Below are 12,500 nucleotides of genomic sequence, written 5' to 3' on the forward strand. Positions count from 1 at the left end.
GCAAATATATTTTATCAACATGGAATATTGCAGTAAAAGTGTTCATGAAAGAAATAGAATTATAATTTAACTAAACTATGTCCATAGAAGACATGGATGATACATAATTTCAAAGGCTGTTCAAGGCATGGTTTGTCTGAGCCTAGATTAGATTTATATTTTTACGCAAAATGAGACGAATCGAATATATCAATAAATGGAAACTAAATAAATACATAAATATCTAGGCAATTGAATAACAAGTAGATAAGTACATGAATAAGAAAATAATAATAATAATAATAATAATAATAATAATAATAATAATAATAATAATAATAATAATAATAATAATAATAATAATAATAATAAAATAAATAAAATAAAATAATCGGGGTGAGTAAGGTTAATGAATTCTGACATGTACGCCAGGCTACGAAATATATACACTGGTATCGTTTCGGTTAATGTCCTGAAGCAACGGCAGAGTCCGTACCTGAACCAGTCGACGTTGGCCTTCGGCTGCGGGAGCCTGACGTAGGAGGAGCTCTGGTGGGGCGCCAAGTCCACGGAGAAGTCGCCGGGGCACTGGATGAAGGGCCGCAGGGTGTCTGGGTACGATAAGGCTCGCGTGATTAAGTCTGCTCTTGTTAAGCACGCGTGGAGATTGGCAGATACACACGCAGATACACTGACACAAGCGCGCACGTTCACTCACACAGACAGACGCAGACACAAACACAAACATTCACACCCACACTCACTCACACACAAACACACACACACATTTAGGATATGTATATATGGATCCGTATAAAAATGCGCATCCATACAAAAAGAAAAAAAAAATCATAAAATTATCATTACAAGCTTATATATTTACATAGCTAGTAATTTGGAAACTTACCAGTAGGTGTATTTATTGTTATTTCTATTAGTTCTGTCATTCTGCATTCATTAACCAGATTATATACTATGGTGCGTCTATTTCAGGAAAGGGGTAACTGGCAACCCAAGCTAGATTCTGGCGTGTTCGATTCGATAAGCTTCCTCTACATTTTCATCAACTGATACAATACTTAATTCTTAATAAAAATAATTATGCTGACAAATAGCACTTACATTCAGGTGACTTGGAATTCTAATACTTTAAGCTATATTCGTTATTTACTAGAATTTTATAACTTCAACATCACGTTATTAAATTTCCCAAATGGCACTTGGTTAATCGGAATGCTCCAATCCGGGTTGAGTTGCCAATTAATGTTTTTCCTGAGATTGGGCAGAATAAAGTTACTCATTATGTACAATCTCATTCCAAGATAATAGTAATAACAGTAATAATAATAACTGTAATAATTATATTAATAATAATAATAATGATAATCATAATAAAAAAATAAAAAATAATGATATTAATAACAAAAATAATGGTAATAATGATAATATAATAACAACAACAATAGTAATAATGGTAATGATAATGATGATAATAATGATAATGATAATGATAATAATTACAATAGCATAATAATAATGATAGGCTATAAATAATAACAAGAATACCAATATAAACAATAAGTACGGTATTGATGATAGGGAAAAATAACAAGAATAATAATAAAAAAAACAATAATTATGATAAGGATGATAATAATAATGATAATATTGATAATTATAATAAGAAGAATGATAATGATAATGATAATAATAAGAATGAAAATACCACTACTACTACTACTACTAATAACAATAATAACAATAGTAATAATAATAATAATAATGATAATAATAATAATAATAATGATAATAATAATAATAGTAATGATAATAATAATAATAATAATGATAATAATAATAATAATAATGATAATAATAATAATAATAATAATAATAATAATAATAATGATAATAATAATAATAATAATAATAATAATAATAATAATAATAATGGTAATTATAATAATGTTGATAATTATAATCGTAATAATAATAATAATAATAATAATAATAATAATAATAATAATAATAATAATAATAATAATGATAATAATAATAATAATAATAATAATAGTAATACTAACATTAATATATACAACAACAATAAGACGGTAATAATTATCATTACTATTGTTGTCACTATAATAATCATTATTATCAAAACAACAATAAAAATAAAATTGAATAAACTAATATGCACAAATAAACGATAACAGTAACAAATATATAATCTGTATAAGACTAAAAAGAGGATTATAGGGAACTTGAATATAAAATGTTATGATTTCCTACAAACAGAAATAAGTGTTAATTAACAGAAACCTTGTAAAACAGGAATGATGATTAAATATTTCTGATAACTGACATTATATACAAATGATTTGGCAACAGAATATTGCCTCTTCATCAGTTTGAGAAAGTCCATTAACATATGATGAAACATCTACCCTCAGTGCACCCTCATAGAGTGATAAAATGAGGTAAAAGATAACTTGCAACCTCATATCTACTCTTCCTCAAGTTGCAAGCATTATATAGCGCAAAATAATGTGTATCATAGAAACATAAGCCTTATGTCTCCTTACAAAGAGGCCAAAGCGTGTGAGCATAACCTAGTTATTATAAAATCTGAGCCGATGTCATCCAGATCCTACGGCAGCAAAATGGTTAGGAATTTCATCCAGGGTTAATTTGCGATAATTGCCAACAAAGCTGTGCGAATAGCAATGGATTACTGAACCAAGAAGCTTCATATCGCCTACCATTACGGTCTCGAAACAACCATTCGAAGCCGTGAAACCTTGGCAGAGAATGCAGGGTGTTTGTGAGGGAGGCATCTGCAACGGGCGGTAGATGTCTTAACATACGAAGGGAGAGATCAGGACGCGTCAGCTTATTTCAGCTTGGGAGGAAGCCTTGTCATAGTTTACTGGCAAAGCTTCTGTGATTATTTTTGGAAATGATAGGTAGATGGCTGTAGAGAGATGCGTAGGTTGGGAGAAAAGATAAATAAAGGATACTGGATATGCCGAACAAAAATAGAAGTTGATAACGAGGGAGAGAGGGCGAGATAGATAGATAGATAGATAGAGAGAGAGAGAGAGAGAGAGAGGGGGGGAGGGGGAGAGGTGGACTTGAAAGCATATTGAATTAATATGAAATATAAGAAAAATAAAAAAAAAATAAAAATAAATAAAAAATATAAATAAAATAGGCAAAGCAACCTCTCGCCAAAACAGCCAACTGGAAAATAACAGTATTTTCTTTTTTTCTTTTTTGATCCAATTTTTTTTTTCTTTTTTTTTACTTACATCATTCCACCTAGTCACAACTTGGTCTATAGGGGCCACGGGGTACTTCCCAGGAATCCATGGATTAATATGAAAATTATAACGTCGAATAAACTGTATACAATCTTACCTACAGTACCTACATATTATCAACTCTCATATATCAATAAACTAGAATCTTTGCATAAAGTATTCCTGTCCTATAGCTATTGACACCATTGCACTATTCATAACCAGTAATAACCGAACCTGAAAATATGACATGCACTAAACGGGGTTTTGGAGAATTTCACATATTGGTCTGCGAACACAATGAAAAAAAAAAAAAAAAAAAATTGGAACCACTAGCTTCTAGGGTTTTAAACCGAATTTCAGTTGTTAGTCAAAATGGTGATATTCGTTCATCACAGCTTTTCGATTAAATTCGTCACACTATATCACATCCTTTCGATTAAATTCTTCACACTATATTACATTCAACGTAGACTCTGGAGTACTCCGATTCATTGAGTATTTTTTGAGAAAAAATATATAATGAGTAAAAAACACCAAAGTGTAAAGCAAAAACATAAAAAAACATATTATAATGATAATGGTCCTAAAAAGGATGTATATATTCTAATACGCTTCCAGACGTGTAAATGCAAATGTACGTATTAAGTGTCATCTGATTAAAACTTAATAAAAGGCAAATCAAAGTGCTCCAGAGTTTGAGGTGAGTTGCCAGGTACTCTTTTCCTGAGATTGCACGCAATGCTGTAAGGATTTTTTCTTCGAACTCCGTTGCGTTTTTTTTTTCTCAAACTCAAGAAATGAAATAGGTATATGCTATGAAATGCCTCACATTGATATGCAAATAGAAAATGCAAATTCAGTAAAATGGTACTTGTTTCCTTTGAATTTTTGAAAATTTGAAAGGTCTGTTAAAAATAAGCGTACACTTGAACGTCATTTAAAGTTTATGATAAACTTTGATCGATCTATTCTATTGAATTTCGCTGTAGTATTTAAGGTTATGTATTCTAGAATTTGGTTTCGATAATTCTGATTAGACTAGAAAAAAGTTGAGATGTTTTCATTCTTTCTCATGATTATTTTTCCTTTCCCTTATATATCTATTGCAAGTTCATAATACAATCAATTAATTTTTAAGAGCATCGATGCATTTCATTAGTAATTTGTCGAAGAAAAGTTGTGACAAAATTAGAGCATAGCTGAGCTGGCGAGTAAGAAATCATATGCAATTACACGCGCAATGCAATTTACAGGTTGGTTTTACTTGAGTTTATAGCATGTAAAAAGCAAATGGTTTACAATTACAAACTCACCAAAATTTGTTAATAGATGGTTCTTTGAGGCAAATTCATTACAGTAATAAACAGTGATTTTGAAACAGATATTGGACATGAAGCATCAGAATTCGTATACAATAAGAAAATCGACATTATTCACTATTAATTTCATAAACCAAATAATACCAAAGTTCCTTATTTATCATAAAAGTGATAGTATTATCATTATATTATTATATTATATTATTATTCCTTATTTCTCATAAAAGTGATAGTATTTATATATAAAAATAAATAGTAATATCTAAGATCCAGGTAAGTAAGCTCATTCACTCAACTCACCGTCACATCACAAGACCCCCACGCCCCCCTCCCCCCTCCTTCCCCACAAGATACCACCCCACAACACACGTAACAAGAACAACAACACTCTGCGTAACGAGGCACGCACCTTTCTCGCAATACGGGGTCACGGCATCGGGTGACCAAGTCCCGGCAGGTTGGCACGTCCGGACGGGGTTCCCGACGACGCGGTATCCCGGCGAGCACGAGAGGTAGCAGTGCTGGCCCACGCTCGAGGTACGGCGGGTGCAGCGGTCGGGGGACACGCGGCCGTGCTCCACCTCCGCCAGGGCTGAGCATTTCACAGCTGGAAGGAGGAGGGGTTGGTGGGATTTGAGAGCTGATTAAGGAGGAGGAAGGGGAGAGGGTGGTTTTGACAGCTGATTATGAAGGAGGGGGAGGGGGGTGGATTTCACAGTTGATTAGGGAGGAGGGGGAGGGGAGGGATTTGACAACTGATTAGGAAGGAGGAGGGAGTTGTTTGGATTTGACAGCTGATTAAGGAGGAAGGTTGGGAGAAGTTGGATTTCACAGCTGATTATGAAGGAAGAAGGGGGGGGGGGGATTTCACAGCTGATGGGAAGGAGGAGGGGGGATGGATTTCACAGCTGATGGTAAGGAGGGGGGTGGATTTCACAGCTGATTAAGAAAGAGGAGGGGGGAGGGGTTTAATTTCTCAGCTGATTAGGAAGGAGGAGGGGGTTGTTTAGATTTGACAACTGATGTGAAAGGGGGGGGGGGTGAGTTATATGGAATTGACAGCTAATAAGAAGGAAGAGGATAAATGTGTTTGGCTTTGGCACCTGATAGGAAAGCAGCTGATGGACAAGGTGGGAGGGCTTTATTTGGACTTGACAGTTGATGATTAAAGGGGGAGGGGCTTGTATGGATTTGACAGCTGATACGAAAGCATCAAGTGGGCAAGGTGGGAGGGCTTTATTTTAGAGGGGGAGGGGCTTGTATGGATTTGACAGCTGATAGAAAGGCATCTGGTGGCCAAGGGGGAGGGGCTTACTTGGATTTGACAAGTAGAAGAAAGCGAAATCATGAAGTTTTTCTTTTATGTGAATGAGGATTTCAACTGTGCAGTAAGTAGCTGTCAGAATTTTAGTAAGGAATAGGAGAAAGAAACAAAAAAGAAAGAGAGAGAGAGAGAGAGAGAGAGAGAGAGAGAGAGAGAGAGAGAGAGAGAGAGAGAGAGAGAGAGAGAGAGAGAGAGAGAGAGAGAGAGAAGGTGGATGGATAAATAAAACGAGACGAAAATAGACATAAGCATAGAGAGTAAAAGAGCAAGAGTGAGAGAGAGGAGAGAAAATATGGAGACAGAAAAAGACAGCGAGAAAGATAGAGCCGGAGATAGAGGTAGACAAAACCAAACATATGTCTTAAGACAGATACAGACGAGGAAACAGACAAAGACATAAATAGTTAGAGAATATAAAGACGACGAAAATAAAAAAAATAAAAAGATATAAAAAAAGATACCAAGATACACACACACAAAATAAATAAATAAATGATAATAATAATAATAATAATAATAAAGACATGAGATATAACCACAGTACCTTGACACGTGACAGGGTTATTAGACCAAGTTCCTGATTGGCTGCACGTGGTATTGGCATTCCCGTGCAGCGCCGCCCCTTCGGAACAGGTAAAAGTGCAGGTGGTTCCCATGGGGTATGCTCCGCCCACGAGGTCCTTCGAGCATACCATTTCCCCGTGCAGAGGCGCCACGATCACCGGGCAGAACACGGGTTTCACTGGAAAGGCGAGGCGGAGATTAGGGCCTGGATATGCTCGGTTACTATACTATATTGATTTTAGTTGGTTACTTTACTACGGTGTCTGGTTATGTATCATATTATATACTACTCTATACTATACTGTTTGGTTATACTCGGTTACTATACTATATTGCTTGATTGTAGTTGGTTACTCTACTATGGTGTCTGGTTATACATCATATATACTATATATTATACTGTTTGGTTATACTCGGTTACTATACTATATTGCTTGATTGTAGTTGGTTACTCTACTATGGTGTCTGGTTATACATCATATATACTATATATTATACTGTTTGGTTATACTCGGTTGCTATACTATATTGCTTGATTGTAGTTGGTTACTCTACTATGGTGTCTGGTTATACATCATATTATATACTACTCTATACATTACTGTTTGGTTATTCTTGGTTACTCGTTATACTCTATACGGTATACTAACTATTCTGTACTATATTGTTTGGTTATACTTGGGTACTCGTTATACTATATACTGTATACTACTCTATACTATATTGTTTGCTTATATTTGGTTACTATACTACCGTTTATGGTTATACTCTATACTACTCTATACTATATCGTTTCATTATACTTTGTTACTATACTACGGTGTCTCCAGTATATTCGGTTACTATACAATATTGTTTGATTATAATCGGTTATTGTATTGCTATTTTATATTCAGCGTAAAAATTGATTTGGTAAATGTATATGACAGTAATTTCATTAACTAATATCGTTAATGCTGAAATAATGGTAACAGTAGTCATACTGTAATCTATTAAGAACATTACTAATAATGTTGTTAACGTTATTAGTAATGTTATTAATCTTCGCGTTAAGAACGAAGACGCCGGCGTTGACGACGATGGCGACGGTTACAGTTACAATGATACTAAGTGATGATGACGATGACAATGACAATATGAATAACAATGACAATGACGATGACAATAACATCAACAATAACAGTAACGATGATGAAGACAACAGCAATGACGATAGCAATAACAATATCAATAGCAAAGACAATGACAATAACAATAACAATGACAATAACAACAACAATAACAGTGACGACGACAACACCGATACCAATACCAACGACAGCACCGATACCAAAAGCAACACCAGTACCCAAAAGAACACAGAAGACTCACGATCGCAGGAGTGGCCGTCTTCGCTGATCAGATACTCCACCGAGCAGCCGCAGTGGTAGGACCCGAGGGAGTTGAAGCAGTCCTGGGCGCAGCCTCCGTTATCCTCGTCGCATTCGTTCACATCCCAGCACTGGTGAGAGGTGCTGGGAAGGGGGGGAGGGGGGAGGGGGTGAGATGGGTCTTATGGGGAAGATGTTGAATGTTTGTTTTTTAATGTTATGGTAATGTGTGGGTAATGGGGTCCCTGTGAGTAGATGTGTTTTTGTTTTTATATGATTGGTTGTTTTATTGCCTTGGGTGTTAGGGTTTTTTGTCTGTCTGTTTGTCTGTCTGTGTGTTAGTTCTCTATCTCTCTCTCTCTCTTTCTCTCTCTCTCTCTCTCTCTCTCTCTCGCTCTCGCTCTCGCTCTCTCTCTCTCTCTCTCTCTCTCTCTCTCTCTCTCTCTCTCTCTCTCTCTCTCTCTTTACCCTCCCAATATCTGTCCATGTTTTATTCTTACAATGATAATGATAATAGTGATAATGATAGTAATGATAAGTACAACAATACTAATAACAATAATGATAATAGTGATAATGATGATAATGATAATAATAAAAATGAAAACAAAAATACCAATACTAATACCAGTAACAATAATAATACTAACACTGATAATACTAATACCAATACTAATATTGATAACAATAACTATAACAATAATAAGTCACAACAACATAACATTGTTACATACTCTGGCTTCGGCTTGAACCCGGGCCTGCAAGCACAGTAGTAGGAGCCTGGGGTGTTGAAGCACTCGTGTTCACAGGGGGCTTTGGCACACTCGTTCACGTCAAGGCATTTGTAAGGATCTTCAGATATCTCATAACCTCTTGGGCAACTGCGGAGAAGGGTTGGGAGGATCGTCATTTTATTATTGTGGATTTATTATTTTATTATTTCATCTCTTTTATGTTCGTTGGTTGTTTCCTTATCAGTGTCGTCGTTGTTATTAACGATGTCGGAATTATATATCTTGTCATCGTTATCACTTACTTTTATAATCTTTAAAAAACAGCATTGATAGAATATACTCAGATTAGAACATTTCTAAATTGCATGTTTCCCAGATTTTTTTCCGTTTTCCCCTTTACATACTAACCACACTTTTATCAATGAATATTCTTATAAAACTGATAAACTATAAAACTGTAACTGCCAACGAAAGTTTATTTAAATAACAACAAATTACGAATTCATGAATTACCGACCATATCAATCTCACAAATAAAACTACAGCAATAACAGTGAGATTGCTTTATCACAAGTATGGTAACGACCAAATGCAATCCGAGGGACCTACGTGCACAGGAACGACCCTTCTCTGTTGACGCAGGTGTGAGAGCATCCTCCATTGGCCACAGAACACTCGTCTATATCTTCACAGGAGGAACCGTCACTAGCAAGGCGGTATCCGGTGGGGCACTCGCACCTGGTGATAAACGATTCAAAATTTAGACAAATGGATAGATGGCTGGACTACTGGATAAATGCTGAGGAATGAGGAAGTACGCTTAATTCTCTTTATTTTGTTTATGTCTTAGTAAAAAAGTGAGTGAATGGGTAATTGGATGAACGCGGATTATTGCTGGTGATATTCCCTTTATAAGAAATGGATTCATTGCGTACCTGTAGGAGCCTCGTGTGTTGTGGCACTCGTGGCTACATCCTCCGTTGTCGGTGGCACACTCGTCCTCGTCCTTGCACGTGGACATGTCTCCGCTGAGAGCCATTCCGAACGGGCAGTGGCACTCGTAACCCCCTTCTTTGTTCACGCACTTGTAGCTGCACGAGCCGTTGTCCAGCTGGCACTCGTCAACGTCCACGCAGGTGTGATTGTCCGCCGCCAGCGCGTAGCCCTCGGGGCAGAGGCAGGTGTAGTGGCCTTTGTGGTTGGCGCACTGGTGGGAGCAGCCGCCGTTGTCGGTGCCGCACTCGTCCACGTCGAGGCACGTGAGCTTGTCGACGCCAAGGTTCAGGCCCTTGGGGCACTTGCACCTGTGGGAGCCCTTCTTGTTGCGGCACACGTGCGAGCAGCCGCCGTTGTTCGTGTCGCACTCGTTCACGTCCTCGCAGGTGTGCAGGTCCTCCCCGAGGGCGTAGCCAGGCGGGCAGCTGCAGGTGTAATTGCCGAGCAGATTCTGGCAGTCGTGCGAGCATCCGCCGTTGTCGTCGCCGCACTCGTTCAGATCGGCGCAGGTGGCGTTGTCGTCCTGCAACAGGAGGCCATCCGAGCACGCGCAGTGGAAGCTCCCGATCTGGTTGACGCAGCGGTGGGAGCAGCCGCCGTTGTCCTGCTGGCACTCGTCCACGTCCACGCAGCGAGTGGAGTCCACCAGCTGGAAGCCGTCGGGACAGGAGCACACGAAGGACCCGTCGGTGTTGGTGCACGTGTCCGAGCAGCCGCCGCCGTCGATGGCACACTCGTTGAGGTCCCAGCAGGTGCGGTTGTCCTTGCCCAGCCAGTACCCTTCTGGGCAGGAGCACTTGTAGCCTCCGTCGCTGTTGTGGCACGTGTGGCTGCACCCGCCGTTGTCTTCGGAGCACTCGTTCGTGTCGACGCACTTCTTCCAGATGACTTCGTTGTAGATGTCGAAATCGACGGGCTTATCGTTGTAGTAGTCGTAGTAGTCATCGGGTATGTCGAGGACCCATCCCTCGGGGCACTCGCATTCGTACGTGCCCTCGAGGTTGATGCAGACGTGGCTGCAGCCGCCGTTATCCTTGAGACACTCGTCCACATCCTCGCACGGGGACTCCTGTGTGCTGTTGCCCGTCCCTTCGGGGAGCCTCATTCCTTCGGGACAAACACACTCCCTTCCTCCCTCAGTGTTCAAGCAGAAGTGGCTACATCCGCCGTTATCCACCTCGCACTCGTCCAGATCCATACACTCGAACTCTGACTCGGTGCCATCATCCTCCTTCCTGAAGGAGAACCCTTTGGGGCACTGGCACTCGTAGCCTCCCTCGAGGTTATTGCAGATGTGACTGCAGTTACCGTTGCTGTCCTCGCACTCGTCCACGTCAACGCAGACGTGCTTCCTCTCGTAGGCCGTTCCCTCGTGCAGTTTCTCCATCCCCGCCGGGCAGCGGCACTTGTAGCCGCCCTCGAAGTTGTGGCAGAGGTGCGTGCAGCCACCGTTCTCGTTCGCGCACTCGTCCTCGTCGACGCAGGTGTGGTCGTCGGCGTCGAGGTGGAAGCCGGGCGGGCAGTGGCAGACGTACGAGCCGTCGCGGTTGGTACAGAAGTGGGAGCAGCCGGTGTCGGCGCCGCACTCGTCGATGTCAAGGCACGTGTGGTTGTCCGACGACAGCTCGAAGCCTTCGTGGCAAAGGCACTCGTACGCACCGGGGACGTTGATGCAGTCGTGCTGGCACTCGGACAGTTGCAGCAGGCACTCGTCCACGTCGGAGCAGTGGAAGTCATCCTCGAGCTCGTACCCAGGAAGACACGAACAAGAAAAGGAGCCCTCTGTGTTGGTGCACTCCTGGCGGGGAGAGGCAGGTGTGGGGAGAGGTACACGCAGCAACATGTATTCTGATTGATTATGCAAGAGTATGTAGAGTGAAAAAATGCTAGAATAATAGATACTAACCAATAAATACATAAATAGATAGATATATAGAGAGAAACAGAGACACATACAAATAGAGAAAAAAAGCCTGACTAACTTGGTCACATCCGCCGTTATCGTCGACGCACTCGTCCGTATCGCTGCAGGTGGCTCCGTCGGCGGAGAGTTCGAATCCTTCCTTGCAATCGCAGAAGAAAGATCCTTCGGTGTTTTCACAGAGTTGATCACATCCTCCGTTGGCCGAAGCGCACTCGTTCACATCTAAAACAGAAAGCAGAGATGTACATTTGCACAGAACTGTTGGAAAATAATCCTCGTATTCGTGATTTGGTAAATAGAAGTATGAATAGAATTAAGTAAATCAAATATTTGTTCACTTGTAATGCTTTCTGGCAAACACAATGTATGTCAACTTTACATATCAACTGACATGGACACCTATGTGATTATTATTAATTGTGTGTAGACATATGATAATCCACACACACACACACACACACACACACACACACACACACACACACACACACACACACACACACACACATACACACGCACACACCACACACACACATACATATACAGTATACGTATGTGTGTGTGCTCGTGCGTGCGTATATGTGTGTGTGTGCGTGCGTGTGTATGTGTGTGTGTGCTCGCGCGGGTGTATGTGTGCGTGTGCGTGCGTGTGTATGTGTGCGTGTGCGTGCGTGTGTATGTGTGCGTGTGCGTGCGTGTGTATGTGTGTGTGTGCCCGCGCGTGTGTATGTGTGCGTGTGCGTGCGCGTGTATCAACCCCCCGGAGAGCCCTTACCGAGGCAGGTCCTGAGGTCCGGCGCGAGCGTGAGGCCGTCGGGACAGGTGCAGCTGTAGGAGCCCTCGGAGTTGGAGCAACCGTGGGAGCAGCCGGCCCCCTCCCCCTCCTCCCCCTCCTCCTCCTCGCATTCGTCGATGTCTGCGGAACAAAAGATTTTTTTGTTTGTTTCTTGTTTTACCTATGTATTTTTGGTTTGTTTGTTAGCGA

General features: G+C 40.4%; 1 protein-coding gene across 10 annotated transcripts in view; it reads right to left on the reverse strand.

Annotated features, from left to right (window-relative positions):
• Positions 1–12,500, reverse strand: part of LOC113822344 (uncharacterized) — a 334,812-nt gene that overhangs the window by 25,298 nt on the left and 297,014 nt on the right. For 8 of the 10 annotated variants that reach the window (XM_070140098.1, XM_070140095.1, XM_070140099.1 and 5 more), the window contains 10 exons: positions 12,291–12,431; positions 11,574–11,737; positions 9,531–11,389; positions 9,205–9,333; positions 8,596–8,742; positions 7,863–8,005; positions 6,472–6,669; positions 5,013–5,210; positions 2,742–2,816; positions 476–590 (listed from right to left, as the gene is read on the reverse strand). In XM_070140098.1, coding sequence (XP_069996199.1) covers positions 476–590; positions 2,742–2,816; positions 5,013–5,210; positions 6,472–6,669; positions 7,863–8,005; positions 8,596–8,742; positions 9,205–9,333; positions 9,531–11,389; positions 11,574–11,737; positions 12,291–12,431 — 3,169 coding nt within the window. The remainder of the gene's footprint in view (positions 1–475; positions 591–2,741; positions 2,817–5,012; positions 5,211–6,471; positions 6,670–7,862; positions 8,006–8,595; positions 8,743–9,204; positions 9,334–9,530; positions 11,390–11,573; positions 11,738–12,290; positions 12,432–12,500) is intronic. The other 2 variants (XM_070140097.1, XM_070140093.1) reach the window with 1 other exon arrangement.

The sequence above is a fragment of the Penaeus vannamei genome, chromosome 26 (assembly GCF_042767895.1).
Source record: "Penaeus vannamei isolate JL-2024 chromosome 26, ASM4276789v1, whole genome shotgun sequence".
NCBI lineage: Eukaryota > Metazoa > Arthropoda > Malacostraca > Decapoda > Penaeidae > Penaeus > Penaeus vannamei.